This window comes from Rhinolophus hipposideros (assembly GCF_964194185.1).
Source record: "Rhinolophus hipposideros genome assembly, chromosome: 15".
Taxonomy (NCBI): domain Eukaryota; kingdom Metazoa; phylum Chordata; class Mammalia; order Chiroptera; family Rhinolophidae; genus Rhinolophus; species Rhinolophus hipposideros.
Genome location: NC_138061.1, coordinates 4,419,477 through 4,444,126, shown reverse-complemented (window position 1 = coordinate 4,444,126; position 24,650 = coordinate 4,419,477). Strand labels below are relative to the sequence as shown.

Here is a 24,650-nt window from a genome sequence, read left to right as displayed (position 1 = left end):
GTGATTGGCTGTGCCAGGAGTTTTGGGAGAGAAAGGGGACTTCTGATTTAGAGGTGTGAGCAACATGGCTCTGAGCCTTTGAAGAGCCTACAAACCGCGGTGTTTGTCCTTGAACCTGATGTTGATTTTGGAAAGCCTCCTAGGGCTCTGTGCTTCGTCTGCGTCTGCGCTACCTCCCCAGCTCTGAACCCATTTTTCTAGAAGACTTTGCAGGCTTCGATACAAGTGGAGTTTAGGATGGAGCAACAGTTGTTAAATTGCTACATGTAAAATTTACCTTTTGTCTAATTGTGGTGTATGTTTCCTAGAGGTTATAAAAGTGATGTATCAGATCATTAACAGGACATTTGCAGAACAGGAACCCATTAGGCAGGAATGGCAGTCGAACAGCCAGGTGTGAACTGGGAAGAAGGAACATTAAAATGTTTTCCTCGTTTGTCTCTGCTATATCTTCACACTCAGTTAAATATGTAAATTATAAAATTACTAATCATATGATTACTGCATAATCACATCTCTTTGGCTGATTACAAAATTGCCTTTCCAAGCACTGCGCTTTTAATGTATGGAAAGGACCTGCTAGGGTTCTGTGGTACCATGATATGTCATTAGAGCGAAGAACGTGATTTAGAGGCATACGCAACTGGTGATAACCCGGAGCATGGTATTTTTATACGGATAAAGTGTTTTGTATGCAACGTTTTAAAGGGAAGAGAAAAAAAAAACCCAGAAAAGTTTTGAAACTTTCACGCAATTGTGGAAATGATTGAATAAAATGCATTCAGTATATTTTCACTTTCGCCTCTGTCAGAATCAGTGTAGGAGTCAGACTGTATGTGATTAATTTTTTAAAATAGCACTTTGATGAATACAAACAAATATATACAAAATATAATTATGAAGCATAATGGTAAAGTGAACAGGAGATCATTTGATTCTCAATAAACAGACTCACACCCTGCCAGACAGACAGACACACACAGACAGAGACGCGGCTGTTCCCATTACTGGGTCTAGTGTAAGAGCCCAGTATGAGCAAATGAGTGGAGCACTGGTGACAGAGACAGTTTGAAAACAACTTCCCTGCTGATGCTTTGGGGGTCCCGGTGATTGTTCTCCAGCTGTTTACCTGGCCCTAACTGTCTGCTGTCCGCTGCTCCCGCCCAAGCCTACCTGCCTTATTGCCGCCTCCTGGTGGAGAACCTCCTGCCTTCAGATGTGACAGGTGAACTCACCCCTCCTCCTTTACTCCAGCCACCTTCCCTGTCTCCTCCTGGCCCTTCCTCCTTTCTAGCGCGGGCCACACTTCCGTCCCACCCTTGCCCGCCTGCATGTCTCTGGTTGGTCTCTCTTGCAGGACGTCTCTCATCTCTCTGTACACTGGCTTTCCTTCACTCTCAGACATCCCAAATCATTACTAAGGGACTGCTGCCGCCGACTCTGTACCTTGTCCTACATAACCAAGGCAGTTTCCATTTGTCCCTTCTCCCATATTGACATGGGCACCCAATTTTCAGACTTAAAGTGTCTTCTCAGTCCTGCTCTTCTGGAGCGTTTCTGCAGTGTCAGACACGGTGGCCACCCAGCACTTACAGCTCCTTGTTTCCTGTGATGCCTTCTTTCCCTGTTTCTGTTGCCACCCGACCCTGTTGTCCCCTGTGCCCACTCCCCTCGGGGTGCTCTCCTTGGCCTCTCTAGTTCCCTCTTTCAGATCGCCTCTTGTTCTCGCACCCTCAGCTCTTCCCTATGGGTGATGCTTGGATCCGGACCTCCAGCCCTGACTTGTCCCTGACGTCTAGTTCCGTCACGCAGAGCCAAGTAACTGATGTGAATCACGACTGATGGCCGAGTGCCAGGCCCACTGCTCCTCCCACATGCCCTCCATCTCGTTCTTCCCCTCGGTCTTGCCACCGACCCTGTGCGGCAGGCACTGTCAGGTTTCTGTAGCGCTGACGCCCCGCAGGTAACGGGTTACGAAGATAATGCAACACAGCCACATTAAAGACGTAGACCCAGCTGACCCATCGGTCCAAGGACAGATCAGACCCATGCAAAGGGACGTAGTGCTCCTGAGTCCAGCACGCACGCTGAGGCCCTTGCCACGTGAGAGCGGAGTCTAACCGAGCTCCAGGCCCCTAAGCCAGTGGGAAGAGGCCCCTGAACTCAGCATGAAACTCGGGATCTGTAGGATGAAAACCAGCCCGTCGCTGATGGACGTGCTCACTCTGAGTGGAGAGAGCGTCTCCCTGGAGGCCTTGTGAGGACGACTCTGCAGAGTGCAATGAGCCACATTTTTATCGGCATCCTTACTGGGAAGCTTGGTGACAGACTTGGCTGCGTTAACGTCGCTTCTCATAGTAACTGGTGATGTCTCCTCAGAGGTGAATTCCGAAAAGCAATTTTAGGAATTGTCTGCGGAGGGTGGTCTCCAATGCATCCCTCCCTCCGACATCCGGTCGCTGCTCCTCCAGCAGGAGCATGTGGCTGACCTCCCACAGAGGCTGACTTTCTCTCAGGGACTCCACTGTTTCCTCCTTTGGTAACCCCCCCCCCATCAGTAAGTCACTAAAGGCCTGAACCCCACCTGTGAGCTGCCCACAGGTCCTGCCCACAGGTCTGGCCCCGTGCCAGTCAAGTTGTGTGGCGGGACCTGTCTGAGCCTGCCTGTACCTCTCACGCTGGTTGGAGTCTCGTCTGTTCAGGACGCCTGTCTGCTCAGGACCTGTGGGTCAGGTGGCCACACACTCAATTTCTCCACTGTACCAAATAGTGAGTTCTGTGTAGCACAATGCCTGACCCAGAGCGTGTGACCGGAAAGCAATGGTTGATTTGATGAAAACAATGCACAAATAGATACGGAGTTCAGAATAAGTCAAGGGTTAACCTGTTGAGGTAGAGAGAAAAGAGAAAGGATAATTAGGGTTTTGGGATCAGATAGAATGCCTATGGACGGTGAAAGCTGTAACCTCGCTGGTACTGTAGTTCATCACGGATAACTGCTTCATGTATTATCATATAATGAGTTTTATACATGATGGAAATGTAAAAATCACCTTAACCTAAACCTGCATTTTGGGGCGGCTGGAGGGCTCAGTTGGTTAGAGCACGAGCTCTCAACAAGGTTGCCGGTTCGATTCCCGCATGAGATGGTGGGCTGGGCCCCCTGCAACTATGATTTAAAATGGCGACTGGACTTGGAACTGAGCTGCGCCCTTCACAACTAGACTGAAGGACAAGTCCTTGGAGCTGATGGGCCCTGGAGAAACACACTGTTCCCCAATATTCCCCAGTAATAAAAAACAAATTTAAATTAATAAAAATAAACAAAAAACCCTGCATTTTAATGCCACACAGATTGGTTGTAATTTATGGCCTGTATAAGATAGATGGGTACACATATTATAAATGTATTTCCACTTCCCAGACATTGATGTTCTGAAGACTTTTGATGGGTATTATGTACCTCTTTTATCTTAGTTGGACATCACAGGATAATGGACAAACAGTCTCAGGCTTTGTCCAAAAATTACTTGTGACACTTAGAGATGCATGTATTCTTATGTGTGGATACAGTCTGATTTGTGTGTTTTCTCTCCCGTTTGCTTAAATACTGGGGTGCCAAAAAAATGTACACAAGTGGACACTTTGGTCACCGTTGCTCAAGCAGTAGTTCGCTGTAATCAGAAGTGTCTGGACGCTCATGGGAACTACTGTGAGCACCTCTTGTCATTGCAGAAGTCACACGTGATTTGTATTCAGCTTTTGTTATCGGTATACATTGAGTATTACAATTTTAATAGTTTTTTCCTTTCTTAAAATGCGTATACATTTTTTTTTGCACCCTTTGTGTTTAACTCTACGGCCTAGGTTTGGAATTTACAAGGTGCAACTCGCAGAGTTTCATGAAGTCATGAACTGAGCTCTCCTTTCCTCCTTTCCTCCCAGGCAACATGAAACAGTCATTCCGGGTGACCTCCCGCTCATTCAGGAAGTCACCACCACCCTGCGAGAGTGGTCCACCATCTGGAGGCAGCTCTACGTGGTGAGAGAATGGGGCGGTGAAGCAAAGCTTGAAAATAGAGAATGGTCTTTCCGGCCCTTTTCTGTGCCAACGGGATGCTTTTCTTTCCCTGGGAACCTCAAAAGCAGACCTTCTGGGACAGCGTGGTACTCAGAAGGCCAAAGAAAGCAACCTGGTTCCATAGTCTGCTCACCCTGGGGGGCGGTGTGCCTTTTGACCTGCTCTGTGGCAGGGTGCAGCCATGCTCACCACGGTGAAGGCTGTAAAGGTCCATCACGGCTTTCACCTCCCTTGTGCTGGGAAGGGAATGGGACTGCTTTAGGGCTTTCAGAGACAAGGTTAGGTGATCTGCATTGATGTACTTACCATCCAAGTTTATATACTGGTCATGAAAATGAACACCTTCTCTTAAACTGTAATAGGGGCTTATTTGTGGATGCGTAGGAGGTGACTACTTATTTGATTTTGCCATCGTAGGTATGCCTCTTCTCATTTGTGATAAACTACATAGTCTGTTAGATTTAAGCATGTGTGTTGCAGAGGTGGTGAAACAGTTTACAGTCTGGCTTTGTGCGCAGGTGTCCACTTCCTCGATCGCACCTGATCACTGGCGAAGTCTTATAAATTTGGAGAGGTTGGGGCTGTGACATCTTCCGTTTCATATTCCCTCAGGGCATTTCTTTGCACATAAATTCCTAGTTGCAGAAGATTCCCTTTTGTTAGCCTGGACTTCTATTCAAAGTGTTGATTCCTCATATGCTAATGTTGTCAGTGCAGAAGCTGGGCGATGCAGGGAAGTCGGTACATTGATTTCTCGGGAACGTAGACAACTTCCGAACGTCCCAGCTGCTCTCTGGGCAGGCTTGTTGTTTGTGATTATACAGCGGTTTCCTGTAAATGCACAGTAATAACGAGCTGCAGTAATTGTTCATCAAATGTTCTCAAAAACCTAAGAGCGTCAAGTTGGCTATGAATGTTTTGTGTAAATCGGAGCAGTTTTGTAGTCGGTTTTTCATGTTCGATTTAGTACTTTTTAAACAAAAATATGGCAGCAAAACAAACAGTCGATGCTGACTAATACATAGTGGGCCCGGCCGTAGCCATGCAGCTCTGAAGGAGGCATTCCTAACAACCACCGTGGTTTCCTTTGTACGGTTTGCCTTTTACGGACTTACGTTGTTGGATTTGTGCAGAGCCAAAGAGAAACGCATGCAGTGGTTGTATGTGGTTGGTTTTTCTCTGTTGTGTGGTTGTAGACGAGTTAGCAAACTATTAAGGATTTTAGAGATTTCATAAAGCCTTAGAAAAATGGACAAGGAGAATTCCTACGAGGGAAACAAGCATGATTTTCTAATAAGCCATTAATTTTGACCATTTAGTTTTCATTTAAGAAATTAAAATTAGGATAGTTTTAGAGTTTGATAGGCTGTAGAATGGTCTGCTAGGGTGTATGTGATGGGTAGGTGGTGGGGACCTTAGAGATTCTTAGAAAGAAGGTGAAATACTAGAAATGGTAGGGTGCAAAGTTCAGATATGTAGAGGAGATGTTATTTTAAAAAGCAGCAATGACTACCTTTAATTTTTTATAGGGATCATGATTTTTAGAAATTATCAAGTTTAGGTCTCACCCAGATTTCTTTTCACAGAAAGAACCACTGGGTTATTTTTCCTTTGGATGATCCCTAATTTCCTTGATCAATTGTACTCTTGCAGTTGCTGCTTTTCATTGTTCCATCGATCCGCTTGAAATATGTAGAAAGTGAAGTGTGAAGTTTGCGTCTTATTTGCGGTTTCCTTTTGGCATAAATGTCCCGAAAGCTTGTAGGCTCTGAGGTGGCTTCTTGCAGAAGCTCCTTTGTGTGCCAAGTGTGGCTCAGTGCTCCGGAGGGCTGGCCCCTGTCCTGGGTAGTCAGCTGAGAGCCAGGCCGAGGGGTTCAGATCTCAGTGTGCGCAGGGCATTGTGAAGATTCGGTCGTCAGACGTGTAGGCTCAGACTGGTCGTGAGGGAGTGGCAGTGTGTGCTCATCCGTGGGCCACATACCTGTGGGCAGGCTTTGAGGCTCGGTCCAGATCCTGCTCTGGTCAGCCTCCTGATTCAGGGGTACATGGCCTGGAATGTTGGATGGAATACTGAGGATTGTGCATTGCTTTTTGTCCTTTTTATCTTCTAGTGTCTGATATGAACCAAATTCTATATAAGCATCTTTCAATTTGACATACATTATTACATCCTATCCCATACAGCATATGCTGCATGTGTATTCGAAAATAAAAATCACAATGCTGTTTTACACTAAGCGCTTTACAACTGACTTTTTTATCCCCTTTCATCTAGCAAGATAACAGGGAGATGTTTCGAAGCGTGCGACACATGATCTACGACCTTATCGAATGGCGATCGCAGATTCTTTCTGGAACTCTGCCGCAGGATGAGCTCAAAGAGCTGAAGAAGAAGGTCACTGCCAAGATTGATTATGGAAACAGGTTTGTTTATCTGAACGATGACTTCATGCTTAAATTATCCAATATCATAACATCCACGTAAGCCTGGAGGAGACTAAAATCCTATTTTATAAAACAAAATTTCTAGCATCAAAACAGGGCATGGCTTTCACTTTTAAAAGGAAGAGGTATGTTCTGTTGCATCTTGAAAATCAGGAGTTTTCTGAGTCATTGTTGAACCTCTTCTTCTCAAGAAGCTGAGGCTGGGGCAGCCTGTCATTTTCATTCTTGTGGAGGGGGCCCCACAGCAATCCCCCCAACCAGGAACTTTTATTTTGCTCACGGTGTTTGACTTTGAGTCGGGACATGGAGGGGTACCTGTGCAGTAACAAGCACTTGGTTTCTTTCTGTGGAACCTAAGTTGTGAGAGTTGGAAAGGACAGCAAAGGTCACCTTAAAAGTTGTCACCGTTGTAGGGCAGACAGATTTGGCAAACAGCAATAGAATGAGCTAAATTGGAGTCTCAGAGAAACAAGTAATTGTTTTGTGTGAGTATGTCTCAGGCACAGTTCCATCCCCACAAGCCTCCGCCCAGCGCCGCTTGAATGTCTTGGGCAGTGCCGTGCTCCCTCCCCCACGGAGCTGTGTGATCCAAGCGTGTTAGCAAGCGCATCTGATCCTGGACGGAAATGGGCCGCTTCATCCCATTTCTGCCAGGGCTGGGACCAGAATGAGGCTCTGCCCTTTCCCGCCGGATAACTGCATGGCTCTTCATTTAATGTCAGGGCTGCAAGCAGCCTTGCAAATGATCTGGTCACATGGTTGCCAAATGCTGGCTTATGTCACAGTCACTGGGAGAGCTCTTAAAACACACACTCCTAGGATCCACTTCTGAAGAGTCTGTTTTCAGTTGTATGGAATGCTGGCTAGAAATCTCACCTCTTGATTGCAGTTGGCCCATGATGGACAGCAGGTTGCAAAACTTCGGGTTTCGTCCGAGTCCCTCATTTTATACAGTAGGATGGAAGCTCAGAGACTACGAGAGGTTTGTCCCCAGCCATTCAGCTGAAGAGAAGGCTGCATAAATTAAAGAACCTTTCTGTAAAAAATCAGAATTATAACATCATTTTGTTTTCTAGTAATTTATACTTTCAAGTATGAGAAGTTTCCAAAAGCAGCATTATTAGTTAACTGTAGTGTTTGGATTAGAAAGGCTACATACAGTTTTGGGTTTTTTTCCCCCAGAAAGCCATGGACTTCTGGGTATAGGATATTTGAGATTTTCGCAGTAAAACCCATTTCAAGACTACCTGCTTAAAAAAGCAAACTTTTGGAACTTCAAATTTATTTTTAGTAGGAGATTGTATATAGAACTTTTGTTCAGAAACCACCTGCTTAATCTGGCTGCAGGAAGCTACCAAAGCACATTACGTCATGGGACAATCCAGTTAAGAAAGGAAGAGTTTCCAAACGTCATTTACTACTTTGACAGGAAATATAATCCTTAATAAGACAGTTTTTTGCCCAAGGAACTCAAGTATATGCCATCATTTCTCTAAAGCCCAATGCTCTCTGCACATACCTTTTTAGTTCTTTCTTCGGAAAAAATAATACAACATAAAATCACAGTGTTCAAAGTTCGATTTTCAAGTGGTTTCTGGGAGACATTGGAGAATGTGATTAAAATCATGGACCATCTTCCTGAAAAATGCACGTGTATAGTTCACACACACAGTTTTGCACGTAATTTCAGGGGTGTTTCGATTCTCCTTTCCTCAACGAGCTTTAGGCGCCAGTGGAATTGGTCGCTAATGGTGTTCGATTTTCTTGGTCTGTTAAGATGTACCTTCATAATGGAAAGGCACTCTGGATCCAGGCCCACTGAGCACTGATTGCTGAGAAGGGCACAAAGAATAGTTGGCATGAAGACGTTCCATGACAGGCCACTTCCTGTGATGGTTTGCACGTGGCCTTCTGGAAGGGCCATGTGCTCAGAATCCAGGATCTGGCTCTTCTAGATGTTTCTCTGACTTTAGGGTTCCTCCTCTTTAAAATGGGCCTGACCATCGCTCTTGGCAGCGCTGTGAGGAGTACCTGGCAGGATGTATGCAGCAGGTTGGCACCTGGCCTGGGACCCCCCTCTTCAGGGACCCTGATTCTGTGAGGCCTGCAAGACTTTCTGGCCAGCCCTCCTCAAGCCAGCCCCACCCACACCCCCATGGGCTCTGCTCACACAGAGCAATCCCCTCCCCTTTCCACCCTGGTTAGCATTGACTCCACCCACACTCATACCGGCTCCTCCTTGGGACAGGTTCAGGGCTGGGATAAGCAATGATATTTGGGAAACATGTTACAAAGATACCGAATGAGAGCTTAAAAGGCTGTAAAAACAGGTCTTTCTGATCATCTCAAGGTCCACAATCCATGCAGCTGCCGAGGCTGTTTTCATGCCAGGCGAAAAGCCTCTTTATGCTCATGCTGCTCACAGGCCCAGTTGGTCCTGCTTCACTATCAGTGAACTTGCGAAACACATTTGAAAAGGACGAAAATAAGGTTTTTGTGATTGCCTCCCCAATGGTGCAGTGGTCCAGCATAACTTTCACAATGAGACCCATCTGCCACCTCATCAGGCTCATACTCACCTTTAAGGTGTGTGACTCTCAGAGAAGTTGGAGATTGGTTTCTGGGGATGGAATCTTTATTGCCAAGTCAACTTTCCTCTTAAACTTGTAACTGTTAAAGACGTTCTCTAATTGAAGTTTCGCTTTCTTTAAACAGACTTTCCTTTGATAGATGCTTAAAAAACTTAAAAATTTCTACTCCGTAGACTTATTAACAGCAGACAGAAAATCCCAAAGGCATCTGTGGTTAGGGTCCTCATGGCTTATCAAAAATAACACCACAACACATCACCAAAGCACGACTCTTGGTTTCTTTCTGTTAATTGCTTGTTTTTTGTTCTTTAAATACAAATTGTGGTAAAAATCACCAGATGATTTTGTTGGATTTGCGGAAACGGAGAGAATGTTGCACACAAGCATTTCCAAAGATAGATAGATGGCCAGCTTGATTGGCCAGAGGCTGCGTGTGTGGGAAGCTGGCTACACATTGCACCACCTGCCAGAAAGGGGCTTAACGTTATTGTGCATGACTTCCCTATGTTTGGTGATGAAATGCAATGAAACATCTTTATTGAAAATCTTCTGATGGGCTAATTTAGGGATTAGAACTGACGCTAGGTAGAAAGAAAGCTGTGCTGGAATCTCCCAGGGCCAGTGGTGAGGAAACCGAGTGGTGGATGTGCCTGGGCTTCAGTGTTTCCTCCCTCCCTCCTCTTCCCACCCCAACAATGATGTCACAGCCACCAACTTTATGTATTTGGACATAAGCGTTTGTATGTATGTATATGTATATACATGTGTACGTACACACATTCTATATATATATATTATATACACAGAAACTGTGTGTGTGTTTATACACACATGCATATACACACATATACTAGGGGTGTGAAAAAAATGTATGCAAGTGGACACTTTGGTCAACGTTGCTCAAGCAGTCATTCGCTGTAATCAGAAGTGTCTGGACACTGATGGGAACCACTTTGAGCACCTCTTGTCATTGCAGAAGTCAAACGTGACTTGTACTCATCTTTTGTTATTGGTATACATTGAGTATTACAATTTTAATACAATTTTCCTTTCTTAAATGTGTATACATTTTTTTGGCACCCTCTGTATATATTGTGCCTCCCACAACATACATAGCATGTGTGTGCTTTAAACTACTCGTCCTTGTCACATAGTAATTAATAACGTACACTTATTTTGGGCTTTGTTGATGAGCTGTGAAAATTTCTCATTGTAGGACAAAGTCACTATTGCAATGGAAGTAAAAATTGAGTTTTTTTTTTCTTCTGATATCCAGGTGGATTTGTTTTAAGTTACAGAACGTGACCTTACAGAATTGTGTTCCCTGAATATTTGTGGTGACCCCGTCTTTCTGTGATGTTTTCTTCTGCTCAGGTGCTAGGACTGAAATTGTGTTAGAGAATTTAAGGCCCTTAGTTTGTGTCCATGAAGTTCTGAATTCCTGTCATTCTAGAATTCTCGATTTGGACTTGGTGGTGAGAGACGAAGATGGGAACATCTTGGACCCAGAACTAACCAGCACGATCAGTCTCTTCAGAGCTCATGAAATCGCTTCTAAACAAGTGGAGGAACGGTTACAAGAAGAAAAAGTAAGTTCAGCGCTCTGTAACACGCCGTTTACGTCTGGAGTACACTTTCTCAGGAACGATTTTCCACACCAGTAAATCATCAGCGAAGCCCAGAATTTGCCCTAAAAAGGACCTGAGCAGGCACAGCGACCCAGCACATTTCACACAGTGATGAATGGATTGGAGCCCCGTGTCAAGTCATGTTGCTGATGACCTGAAAGGATTTCACCCCTTGGGGGGCGGGGGGTGTACAGCATTGCCCTCCATCTCAGGGGGCAGGATCTTAATGACATTGAATTTCCGTTCTCATTTCACGGGAAACGATACCTGATTCTGTACATCCTCCTTCATTGGGGTGGTGGTGTGGGGGAGTGGGGTTACATTTTGTAAGCTCGGTGGGGGCAGGGAACGCATGTCTTACTGATCTTTTTCACCTTCCATGGCCTTTAATGGCGTCTTTTATACAGTAGATATTCAGAAATCAATCACTGATTGAGTCACCCATTCCTTCAGTAAGTATTTACTGAGCTTTGTTGTGTGCCAGGGACTGAGGACATAATGATGAATAAGACAGAGGTGTCCTCGGAGGGTTTAGTCTCATGGGAGAACCCGAACTTAAGCAAGCGACGACACGTGCAATCACCATTCTCATTCATTGCTTGGACACTCCAACATTTCATATCTCTGAAGAACATACTCCATTCGCACGTGTGATCATTGCACAGGCTGTTATTTTTAGTTGGGTGCCTGCGTGTCTCGAGAACTTGAAGTGGGGACAAGGAAGTGCCTGCATGAATGGCTTTGCTGGGTTAGGCCAACGGGTTCTGTACGGTGTTCTATTCTGTAGGGAATACAAAAGCAAGGGGTAGCGATGACTGCTGCTAACGCCACCGTTCTATTTTCCTTCTACTTCAGTCTCAGAAGCAGAACATAGATATTAACAGACAAGCCAAGTTTGCTGCCACTCCTTCTCTGGCCTTGTTTGTCAACCTCAAAAATGTGGTTTGTAAAATAGGAGAAGATGCTGAAGTGCTCATGTCTCTTTATGACCCTGTGGAGTCCAAATTCATCAGGTCAGTAAACACGCCCGGGTTGCTGTCTTTATCTGGTCAGTGTTAGGAAAATGGCCTCACCCAGCACAGGGTCTCACGCCTGTGGAGAGCTCTGGGGGGGCATCAGCCGGCCAGACTTCTCCCACACAGCTGAGCTGGTGCCCTGTGCGGCAGTGTGATGGCAGTTGGCTTGGGCTCGGGGCCGAGGCTATTTGTAGAATTTTACTCTTATAAAGTTTTAAGGACCTAGCAACTAAAGATTGGAGTATTTAATGCTCTGTCTCCTATGTTCATGGGATTTTATATATCCGGAGTCCCCAAATGTCACTCTTCTCTTTATCTTACTTTTTCCATCTTTTGTTCTCTGTGAATGTCACTCCTGGACCTTTAACCTATTGTTATTTCTCCAGTATGAATGGCTGGAATAGTGTCCAGAACGGTGCCTGCTACCTAAAGGCTGTCAGTTAATATTTGTTGAATAAAATACTGTAAATCCTATCTGCCATTCCTGTCATTTCTGGTGTGGTGGTCTCTTTCTTAATTCTTGCTTTTGTCCCTCAGTATAACTTTCTCTTTGTCCAAATGGAAAAACGATGGTTTAAATTATGTGTAAAGTGTGTGCATGCGTGCGTGTAAAAGTCCAGTATCTTCACTTATATTACTCAAAATTTAAAAGCATAGTATATGACAGAAAACAGAACAAACGGGTGAATTTCGTTCTCGTTTCTGATAAGGACTTTATTTCTTGTGTTTTTAAGTTGTATGTGGTTTGTCATAGACTCTGAAAGAAATGTGCAGTGTTTATGTTGTAAATGAATGGATGGTGAATTGTAGACTGTAGTCATTCTAAAAGAACAAGAATGCTTTAGAAATAGATAACTGTTGAGATGGCACTTTCTCATACTTCCACGGTAATCACAACCCGAGACATCCGAAACCAAATCCTCCCAAGGACTTGCTGCCGCCAGGCCTGGCATCCTGCCTGTGTGGGCCATTACTTACCTCCTGTGGTGAAGGAAGAGCAGCTTTGTGTGACACTGTTGATGTGTCTGAACGCGCACGGTCGTCTGTGGCGTGGACCTCTGTCACAGGAACCATGAGTCAGTGTGGATGTACATTTGGTGTCCTGTTATGTTTGGAAAATTAATTCGCTTTTCTTTTTCGTTTCTTTTTCAAGTGAAAACTACCTGGTTCGCTGGTCAAGTTCGGGATTGCCTAAAGACATAGACAGATTACATAATTTGCGGGCGGTTTTTACGGTAAGTGCCTCCAAGGACCTTTGGTTGAATTGCTTCCCTTTCAGATGACGACTTTCAGCTACCCCAGCTGACCTCTCACGGGGCAGTAGGCCCGGGTTGTGGGCCCCCCTGTAATACGTGCTAATGTAGTTACATATAGCAGCACCCTTCCCAGAAGCCTTCTGGGGATTCCCTTAGAATCCCCGAACGTTGCTCTTAACCTTGTATCTTAAGTCCACTTAAGGTTAATTGACTATTGTTATTCAGTTCCTTTTTGCCGTATGAACAGCTTATTAAAATGCTAACAACTGGTCAGAGAGATGAGTCTCCATCCATCTCTTTACTGTCTGTATCAATTGAACCTGCATTGAGTCTTGCTGCTCCAAAGTAATTTATGGAAATTAATATTTCCAGGACCTTGGAAGCAAAGACCTGAAAAGGGAGAAAATCAGCTTCGTTTGTCAGATCGTTCGCGTGGGCCGCATGGAGCTGCGGGAGAACAACACCAGGAAGCTGACCTCGGGCCTGCGGCGGCCTTTCGGAGTGGCCGGTAACCATTTGTCCCCTTCTCATTACGCGTTCATGCTGTGGCTGCAGGCTGCTGGATGCTGGTTTTGTCGGCTTTTCTGGGGGAGGGAAAGAAAATCCATCCGTTCTCTTCTGGGTGCTTTGAGGCCCACGTGCCTGCCGCTCAGGATGCAGCCGAATTTCAGATGTAAATCACGGATTTAGTTTTAAAGTGGTCACCTCTCCTGGGGAGCGCCGGCCCCCATGTGCAGCCTGGAGGGAAGCCGGTCACTGGGGAATGTCCGGGGTTCTGCACTTAGGGACTGATTGATTGATTGAGGAGGGATTTGTCCCAGTGGCCAGTGACGAAGACGAAGAAGGCAAGCACGGCAGCAGGGTGCAGACACCAGGCTGTCGTCGCCATATTTGTGCTCTCTGTCGGTTTCGTTGGGTTTGGTGACAGCACAGGAGAAGCGGGCGATGTGTTACCTCTGTTGCGGAACGATGGAAATGTCCCCAGGAAGCTCTCCTGAGTGGGCCTCTTTCAGTGTCACTCAGTTTTCACCATTTGGGGAAGGGATTTCCCCTCACAAGTTGATGGCTGTAGTGGCGTTTCCACTACACAGCCTTCTAGTCTCATCCTGTTTGTGAATCTTGGGATGTATAAGAATATGCAGGTGGGAAAAGTTCTTTATTTCTGATGCGCAGCTGGGTTTCTTTACTGTGGCTGCCAGGAAACTCAGGGCTTAGTTTGGTTTGTTTTGCTTTGTTTTTAACTCCTTTTGAATAGACTTTACTTTTAGAACAGTCTCAGGTTCATAGCAAAATTGAGCAGAGTGTATAGAGATTTCAGAGCATTTCCACCCCCCCCCGCCCCACTCCCACACAGGCACCAAGATGCTTTTTGTTACAACAGATGAACCCCCACTGATGCGTCACCCGCGATCCGTAGTTCACATGAGGGCCCACTCTGGGTATGGGTCATCCTGTGGGTTTTGACAAAATGTTTAATGGCTTGTGTTTACCCATCTTTGTATCACACACAGTTTTCACGACTGTAAAAATTCTCTGTCCTCTACCTGGATTTTATCGATAAACCATCAAATCATTTAAATATATGATTACTACTGTATAAGGATTAAACAATAAGTGATAAGGGCCCTATGAGAAAGAAGCAGGTTAATTCACTTCACTTCCATTACCAACAGAGCTACCGAATGGGGTGTGCTCTTGAATTTTCCATTTGTGAGTGAAATGTTGAGGGTGAGGTTGCCTTTATGAGGTCCCCATGAGTGTGGGCTCAGGACATACGTTCATGTTTTCTTCCCCGATTACTTGAATACGCACTTTAAAGTGCACCTGTTTTCCAGAACCTGTAGTATCTTTTACGTGTAATCTGGTATTATAGTTGAAATACCTGTAAGTTTTCAAGGTTCTTTTTTCTCTTTCCCACCTCGGTGGTAGTTTTAAGGAAATACTGTCATTTCACCTCAGGTGTATTGGGCTTCTGTTACGTGACCAGAGAAGTCTTTGACAGTGTATGCAAGTTGGGCCTCTACCCACACTGATGCTGTAATTCTTTGGTTGTTAGGTTACCAGTAAAGTGGTAAGTTCCCATGAGTGCACAGATTTCTTAAAACGGTGATGACATCCAGACCTAACCGTTTTGCCCTCCTTTTGAGGGTAAAATTCTCAGCCTTCACAGGTTGACTTTTTGGCATGTGTGCTGAAAATGATTTCTATCTTGTTGGGTGTGGTATTTACATGGATGTATGCATTTTTCAAAATTCATTGAGCTATATTACAACACGTGCATTTAAATTTTTTTTATAATGGTAGCAACAAGGCAAAAGTCCATTCAAAGCATCGTTTCCTATAAAAACTTGTCCCGAGCCCCACTTCCAACCCAGGCTGGTTGATACCCCTCCTCTGTACCCCCATAACACCCGGTGAATTCTTCTGTCGTGGGATGTAACTTGTCCCACTGTGTGTACACAACTGTTCAATTTATTTGCCCACCTCGCTAGGCTAAGCTTTGCAGGGCAAAACCCACGGCTGAGCAGCATCCTGTCCCCGGACCTGCTGCACCTTTGTGGCATCTTCACTACCACAGAGAGCATCCAGGAGAGCACACCTGTTCAGATGGTCAGAATGAAATATGATGGGCAGAAGATGGTGGAGGTGGCTAGAGGGAGACAGGAAAAGATTTCTGAGGTTGTAACATAAATAATATTACGTCACAGGAAAATGTAATCACCCACTACAATGACTATTTTTTTTCTTAGTCAAACTATCCCTGGCATTGCTTTTTACATTTTTTTTACATCTTGACCTCCTCTATCCATTTCTCTCACCCAGCCCCTGCCTCTGGCAACAACCAATCTGTTCTCTGTATCAAGGAGCTTCTGTTTAATTCTGCAAATAGGAAGATTATATGGTTTTTGTCTTTCTCTGACTTAGCATAATACCCCCAAAGTCTATCTATGTTGTCGCAAATGGCAAGATAATTCTTTTTCATAAACCGTGTTTCCACGAAAATAAGACCTAGCCGGACCATCAGCTCTAATGCGTCTTTTGGAGCAAAAATTAATATAAGACTAGGTCTTGTAGTAAAATAAGACCGGTTCTTATATTAAGTTTTCAAAAAATCATCCTCAAAAAATCATCTTAGCCAAAACCTATGTCAAGGAACTTACCACCTGTGTTTTCTTCTAGGAGTTTTATGGTTTCAGGAATACATTCAAATCTTTAATTCATTTTGAATGAATTTTTCTGTATGGTAGAAGATAGCGATCGAGTTTCATTTTTTGGCATGTGTCTGTCCAGTTTTCAATAAAAACCATTTATTGAAGTGACTGTTCTTTCCCTATTGTATATTCTTGGCTTCTTTGTCTTAAATTAATTAACCGTATATGTGTGGGTTCATTTCTGGGCTCACTATTTTTTTCCATTAATCTATGTGTTTGTTTTTATGTCCATACCATACTGTTTGAATTTCTACAGCTTTGTAATATAGTTTGAAGTCAGGGAAGCTTGATGCCTCCAGTTTTGTTTTTCTGCCCATTCCTGTGCAAGTACAGTTTGCACAGACAGATTTAATTTTGAGGATTTATCCAGAATAACTTCTGCCTGTTTGTGTCCGCAGAGTCCCAATTAGCAGTGTTCACGGACCTTAAAGCCTACACTTTTTAGCCTTCTAGTGAACATATTATGTTACATTTCTTATTTTGTCACGTAAAAGTGATATAAAATTGTAAAATTATGAAAAAGAAAGAAAAGTGTAATGGAAAATGAGACATTCATAATTTTAGCTAGGGTTGTACCTCATGATTATCCAATATATTTCTTTCTAGTTTCTTTCTGTGTGTGGTTTATAATTTTTTAAAAACAAGTTCAGATCATACTGTGCTGGTGGTGTTTTTTTTGGTTTTTGGTTTGTTTACTTACTCTTTTGGTCTCTTTAGTCTTTATTTGTCTACCATTTAACCATTTTTAACGTACAGTTCAGTAGTGTTAAGTATATTCCCATTACGCGTTTTGTACATTTTGATCTTTTTAAAAAGCTTAACATCCTATTGTGGACATTTCATTTTATTAAATACGGCTATAATCTATGGCTGTGCCATTATTTCAGCAACGCTTCCTTTTGGGGCTTCAGGGATGTTTCCAGTTTTGTGGTGTCGTAGGTATGCGGTGACCATCCTTGAACTTGGATTTTTGTGCCCTTCTGACTGTGGGAGGGATGAACCCCTGGAAGTGGCACTTCATCTTGGCCTCTTTGATGCTTTGTGCCCAGCTGCTGTGAGCAAGCTGTCCGGAGGTGATGTCTTGAGCCAGCGGCCCCTCTCCTCTGCAGGGTGTTCCTCTTCCCTGCCTTCCTGGTTTCCTCCCTTTGCTGTCCCTCATCCTCCGTCACTACTGTCACAATGCCACCTTCCTTCTCCTCCCCCTGCCTTCCGCGACGTCCTGTTTGCCAGGCCTTTCTCACCCTCCACCACACGGTCACCAAGCCTGCACTCGCTGGGCTCTTGGCTTTCCTACGTCTGACCCTCAGATGTGAATGTAGAGACCCTGGGCTGTCAGTTTGGAGGTGAGCCCTCCGCCCATCCCCTCCCCCAGTCCTTCATCTCTTCCTTTGGTGACAAAGTGGCAACCACACTGAGAAATTCCTTGGCATGGGCCTGTGTGCTGAAGAGCAGCAAGGGAAAATCATTGGGAAAGTACGCGCTGACCAATTTTAAACCTTCTCCTCAGGCTTGGGATGGGCAGGCCGGAAAGGGATGTCCCTTCTGGGAAGCAGCAAGATAAAAGGTGCTTTCTCCCCCTGGTGCCCTTGCTGGGACGTGCTGCTGGCCTTCTGGCGTGTTCCAGGGTTGCAGACGGGGACCTGGCATGGGTCATGGTCCTCAGGGAGACTCCCCATCAGCTGTGGGATGAGGCCTGTGACAGAGGACGCAGGGCACCCCCTGCCGACTGGGCTGCTGGGATGGTCTCCTAGGCTCTGACGAACCTTGTTCTGGCCCCTTGCTGGGTGTGTGGGCTGTTGCTGCAAATACCAGAGGCGGGTTGGACTTTGGCTATAAAATCAGCTCTATGGATGACTCTGAACAGGTAGTCAAAATGTGGTCTTGGATGTAAAAGCATCTTAACAATGGGTGGGTGTCGTGGTCTAGTGCCAAGCAGTCACTGCCAAGAGCGCTTGAAGCTGGAAAGTCTTCTACCAGGTGGAGACTGGAGTCCAGGCTATTTTCTGAGCAATCGCAACTCGACGCTCCAAATTATTTGCGACTCTGACCTGTATCTCTAAACACATCGGTAGGCTCTTTGCTCTCTGAGTAGCGCTGGTTCCTGGGCATCTGTGCGGGTGTTTTTCCTTAGGATGTGCTGTGGGCTCTGGGCTCCACTAAACCAACCAGGAGGTTGGATGCTCGTGTTCTGGTCCCACAGACCCCTCCCTGGTTTTTGGAGGGAGGGTGATAGAAATGGACATTGCACACATTTGCAATATAAGATTATATTCATTAGGGAAGGGATTGTGGAAAAGAAACTAAATGAGGCATGTTGCTCACTTATCTTTAGTCAAATGTGGAGGCTGAGCAGACACACACAGTGTGCAGTGTCCCCGAGGGCTGTTCTTGGGTTTTCCTGCTGTGCTGTTGGTCTGAGCTTGGGCGTGGAGGCCGTCTGGTCTTCTGACTTTGGGAAATGTCATTGATTCGCGTCTTTGAGCCTCAGTCCTTGGCTGTATAGGAGGTGATTGTGAAGGATAGCTGTGAAGTGTGCCAGCATGGGGTGTGTGCGTTGTAGCTACTTTATTATTATTTGGTTGTTTGGGGGAGTGAAATAACCAAAGCAGTACTGTCCGGTATGGTAACCCCTTGCCACCTGTGGCTGCTTAAATGAATGAAATCTAAGTAAAAATTCAGTTCCTCTATCACATTTGCCACATTTTAGGTGCTCGTCATTAGAGAACATTTCGTCATCACCCAAAGTTCTCACAAAGTGCAGCTCTAGGGTGCCTGCTGGATACCAGGCAAAGGAATTTAATAAATGGAACTCTGCCATTTGAGCCCCAACCCCGTTTTAGCCAGTGTTTTCAGAGAACTTCCTTTGTCTTTCAAACAGGGAGATAATTTACTTGAATATAAGAAAATTCCACCATGCAGTTCATGCTGTTGTTTGTCTGAAGGCATTCTAATGTTCCTTTGTTTGTTTGTTTTCTCTGATTATACCACTTGAGCAAAAACAATCTCTGTTTTTTTCTTGTCCCCAGTGATGGATGTAACAGATATAATAAATGGAAAAGTAGACGATGAAGATAAACAGCATTTCATTCCCTTTCAGCCGTAAGTATGGAACCATCAAAATACTTAACTGGATAGAATATGGAAAACGTATGTTTGTAATAGTTATCTTCATAATTAGGGATTGATTATTTTAAAATAATGACAAATCTGTTTAGTCACTTCTGTAATATATGGAATTTTTGTAGCCGTAAGAATCCAGGGTTAAAGTTTATCATCTTGTAAGTAGAAGATTTTACGTGATTCCGGAATTGCCTTATCGCATGGGGCACGCAGGTTTACAATTCTGCTCTGAGCATGGATGTTTCTTTACATAATTGATTTATTCTAGCAGTGATTCACATTTTCAAAATACAGGACTTTCAAATTCATCACAGGAGGTTGCTGTTTTTTAAAATAGAAAAACCAAACAAAATAATAATGAATTTTTTTATAAAGTGAGAAATAATACTTTCAAGTGAATACACTGCCGATCATTCTGTCTTGGTTGTTGCCGAGAGTGGACTGTATCTGTGCTCACCATTTTAAGGATTTGTCCGGGATTTGTCTAGTTCTGACATGAAATCTGCAGAGGAATGGGGAGCTTGAAAAACATTTGGAAGAGATTCTCTAAATTGATTCTTTGATTTGAAGGTGGATCCTGTGGAAAAGGCTGAAAGAATTATTGTTATTTCCCTAGAGATTAAAGCAAGAGGGAACCTAGTGAATGGTCTGAGGCGACTTCCAGGTCACTCAGCCAGGGGTGGAGAGAAAGAGAGAAAGGAATTAGAATGGTTCAGGTCAGTTGTAAGAGACAGTTTCCTCCTGGAATGTGAAATTGCAGAAGAGTAAATGATGAGGCGAATTAGTATGCCCTGTCATAGTGCCCTGTGTGCTGCCTGTTCTCCTCATTTCTGTTTTGACTTTAGTGGTTGCAGGCTTGAAATAAATTTTATTTTAGAAATTTTACATCATGTGCAGGTGTTGGCCGAGGGGGTTTGGAGGTGGGTGATACACAGTGGGTGGCTGAAGAAATCCTATCTGCAGGTTGGGGTGGGCAGGAGATAGAGGTCCGCTTCCCTTTGCTTCCCACCTCCTTGCATGAACAGACCACCCCACTCAGCCCTGGGAGTGACGACTTATTCAGGATGAGAACAGTGTAATTTGTCAGAGAGCATCCTGAACCTTGGCTCAGAAGAAAATCCTGCCACCTTTTTGACACGAGGACACCAGAAAAGCCTGCATTACCAAGCTTGCAATTGGGGTTCAGTTATATGTGCGTCCCCACAGCCAACTGGAGGCAAAAATCTTCTGTGGCTTCAGTGCTTCAGATTTACTCTTCTGCCCAAAACGGTAACCGCTAGCCACGTGGGGCTACTTCAGTGAATGAAAATTAAATAAAGTCAAACAGTTAGCTCCTCAGTTGCACTGGTTCAGTTCCACATGTGGCTAAGTGGCTACCATATCGGTCTGCGCAGGTTAGAACATTTCCACCATCTCCTGGATAGAGCCGCTTCAGAGCTGTACCCAGTAAAGTTAGGTACAAAGGAAGCCAATTCTGCAGAATCTAGACGCTTCCTCAGTAAACTAGGGGACCATCATCTTTGAACATGGGCAGATATTGAGGTAATACATAAAATACACCTTTATAAAATGAAAGTATCAAGTTGCTTCTTTCGCCCATAAGAAATAATGCAGCCCAGGGCTGGTTTGAATGCTGTAGTATTAGACCTCAGAGTTTCTCAATGCCCCATGGACCACTGAGTTGAAATTACCCATTGCCTGCTAGTGTCTTCTGGGAAAAGTCAAGGGAAAAAAAACAAAAACGAAAAAACAGAAAATAACTTGGGTGATTGTTTGAAAAGTTAGGGGGATTCTTAGTGGTAGATTGACTAATCTAAATTTCATCAGGACATGTTATGAGCTACTTGGCGTATTGCCACCATCTTTTTCCATCTTTTAGTGAAATGTCCACTTCAAAAAAAATTATTACACATTCAACTCCTGCTGTAATCTGTGACTCCTTGCTACATTAAAGGAAGACTAATATCCAGATTAATATTTGCAGGGTTGCAAACAAAAGAGCAGCATGCCTTTAATAGCAAAATAAGCAATGAAACCAGTTCTTTGGGAAATGCCATGCTAATGAAACCATTTTTTGCTCCATTAAAACTGATTTATTGTATTACAGGATAAGTTTTAGGGAAGGAAGCAGAGTCTACATTTCTCTCTCTCTCCCTGTGTCTTGTTTAACTTGGTGAACTAAATTAAAATAGTCCCCAGCTCTCCTGAGAAACGTGGGCGCAAGTGATGAATAATACTTGTTCTTGGTTCTAGAAATGGTTTTAAACATTATGTACATGACGTATATTTCCTTGCTCATTGCATATCGTTCTTTGCTGTGCTACACGGTATTTCTCTTTGCACGTGTTGCCTGTTTGTATTGATTCTCTTGGTTTTAGTACAGCTTCTATTAAAAGCTCCTGGTCCCTGGGCCCCCAAAATATTGGTGGTTTCCATTCCTGATTGTGTCAGGATTTCACTTTTCAGGCGTGGTAGTTGTCTTCTCCAAAGACTGCCATTTTTTTTCACATTTAAGTATTTTACACTGAGTACACAGTTGGATGGGGGGGAGTCATCACCCGCCCTACCGCCCTAGGTGGTCATCACCCCAGATTCCCGAGACATTAGGTTGGAGGGATCTCGTTTTGGGGTATTGATTTTGCCTTTTCCTTCAAACCACCTGCCTCTTGACCTACGCTATGGCCACGAGCCATTGAAATTGAAGAAATGGCCATAAACATTCCTTGCGATTACATGATGTCCACCCACATTCCTTTCAGATAGGTCTCCTTTTTGTCTTCATTGCCCAGTAGGAAGAGTGCAGGCCTGGGGCCCATTTGTTTCCTGGGGATAGGGTCACCCTCATTGGCTTTACTTTTCTGATGTGGTTCAGCATTTTCCTGACCAATGCTCTTCCCTGTCTCTCTTGTCACCTATCCTGTCCTTTGTCGTGCGTTGACTCATGATGACTCTCTCGCACTCGGTGACGCTGATCTCTTGTGTTCCCTTGTTACCGTGACCTCTGGGTCTCTGTGCCCCTTTGTCTCCTGTGGTCTTGGTCGTCCCGTGCCCTCCAGGCTCGCGTTGGATGACGCCATTCGACACAAGCCGCTGAACATGTCATCCCGTTTTTCACCCAGGGTGGCAGGGGAGAATGACTTCCTTCAGACTGTTATAAACAAAGTCATTGCTGCCAAAGAAGTCAACCACAAGGGCCAGGGTACGTATTCTAGCATTTCGTTCCTATACATGTCCACGTATACAAACCTGGGGCTGTGCTGTGTGCTTTGCATTTGAGTTTGATGATGATCATGATGGGGGTGATGATAATGATAAAGATGATGAGGCAGATGATGATGATGGTGACGATGATGTCACGTGATGATGCTGATAATGATAGTGATGATGGTGGTGATGGTGATGAAGAAGATGATGGTGACAATGATATGAAGATGATGCTAATGACTGGTGGTGGTGATGAAGATGGTGGTGATGGTGGTGATGATGATGGTGATGGTGATGGTGGTGGTGATGATGGTGATGGTGGTGATGATGGTGGTGATGGTGGTGATGATGGTGATGGTTGTGATGATGATGGTGATGGTGGTGATGATGATGGTGATGGTGGTGGTGGTGATGGTAGTGATGGTGATGGTGATGGTGGTGGTGATGATGGTGATGGTGGTGATGGTGATGGTGGTGATGATGGTGGTGATGGTGGTGATGATGGTGATGGTCGTGATGATGATGGTGATGGTGGTGATGATGATGGTGATGGTGGTGATGATGGTGATGGTGATGGTAGTGATGGTGATGGTGATGGTGGTGGTGATGATGGTGATGGTGGTGATGGTGGTGGTGGTTATGATGATGGTGATGGTGGTGGCGGTGATGGTGATGGTAGTGATGGTGGTGATGGTGATGATGATGATGGTGGTGATGGTGGTGATGATTGTGATGATAAGGCTGTTGCTGCTGCTGCTGATAATGACATGTACTTGTCCCTGATGTATATAGCATGTGAGGGTTCTCTTACTGATCACCTTTGTAAGCAATGCCGAGAGCCAACCTAGATGAGAGGGGAGACTGAGTGGGATACGATTAAATGTTTGGAAACCAGAGTTGATGAGACTGGAAGCAATTCATTTATTGGCCTTCCTCAGTCTTCTCTAAACATCTCCTCTCATCCTAATCATTTTTAAAAACATTTGAATGAGTTCACAAGAGAATACAGTAACTGTCTACTGGCTGTTATGTCACTTTGCTGTTTACATAGAGTTATGGGGACATTTGAGCCACCTCTCCACACACTCTTCTCTCTGATATTCCTTGCCTGCGTTGCCCTAATTACTGCCACATTGTTTTCTGGGACTGCCTCTCCTGTCCCCCTGAGAACTTTTTGCACATGCATTCCATGTCATTTTTGTAATTGAAGCGATTTCTCCTCCCTCACTTGCACTCATCATTGTTAATATCAGGCTGACAAGTTTCTAAGCAGCTGACCTTCTGTTGGCAGAGGCAATGAATCAATCACCTCAGGCTGGTGACAGTTGGCACACGGACAGGCCAGGAGGGCTGCCAGAAAACAACTGTTTGCTGAGGCCCCGCCTCCAGCCTGAGGGGAAGTCACCTTTGGAACCCTCCTACCTCCCTCCTACCTCGGTTGCTTTTAGCACTGGTGGGAAAATCTACTTCTCCATCCCTGATTAGATGGAGAGTTACCATAAATTGGTCAAGCTTAGGTGAGCAGATCTTGACTCATTTCCCAGTGTTCTAAAGGAGAGTGTGAATTGAGTCTGAAGAGTGTTCTGGGGTCCAATCGCTCTGCAGTAGGAGAGACCTTTGGCTTTCTTTTGGTGTGAACTACCCCCCTACCTGGCAAAGAATAGCAAAACAATACCCCTAATCCCAATGTTAATGAAATGTGACCTGTATAGACAGAGCATTTTAAGCTGACCCAGGACTCATCTTCTCATAAAGTAACCCCCCTCCCAATTTGCATTGTAACTGACAACCACAGGGAGGTCCAATTTAAGCTGTTTCCAGTAGAGCCACTGTCAGGTTGGGGCCCCAGGCCCCTGGCTCCCCTTGGGTCCCCTTGTTCTCGCAGAGTCATCAGAGTTTTGATAGACTTTCATTACAGAGTCATATTGGAAAAGTGGAGACTGGGGTCAGGCCAGCAGGAAATTTCTTGGAAAGAGGACCCAAAGCCTGCCTGTCAGTCTCACTGGCTGTGGCCAGTATGTGACACCAGCAGCGAAGAGGCTGATGCCAGGGCCCAGTTCCTTGAACTCCAAGGGCAGGAGGGGTGTCTTTAAGTCC

At 44.8% G+C, this 24,650-nt stretch overlaps 1 protein-coding gene across 2 annotated transcripts in view; it reads left to right on the top strand.

Annotated features, from left to right (window-relative positions):
* Positions 1-24,650, top strand: part of DOCK1 (dedicator of cytokinesis 1) — a 453,094-nt gene that overhangs the window by 55,882 nt on the left and 372,562 nt on the right. The window contains exons 5-12 of one of the 2 annotated variants that reach the window (XM_081074113.1): positions 3,946-4,042; positions 6,357-6,505; positions 10,571-10,706; positions 11,601-11,758; positions 12,915-12,996; positions 13,390-13,525; positions 19,256-19,328; positions 22,469-22,548. In XM_081074113.1, the coding sequence (XP_080930239.1) occupies positions 3,946-4,042; positions 6,357-6,505; positions 10,571-10,706; positions 11,601-11,758; positions 12,915-12,996; positions 13,390-13,525; positions 19,256-19,328; positions 22,469-22,548 (911 nt within the window). Of the gene's footprint in view, positions 1-3,945; positions 4,043-6,356; positions 6,506-10,570; positions 10,707-11,600; positions 11,759-12,914; positions 12,997-13,389; positions 13,526-19,255; positions 19,329-22,405; positions 22,549-24,650 lie in introns of both variants that reach the window. The other variant, XM_081074112.1, reaches the window with a different exon arrangement.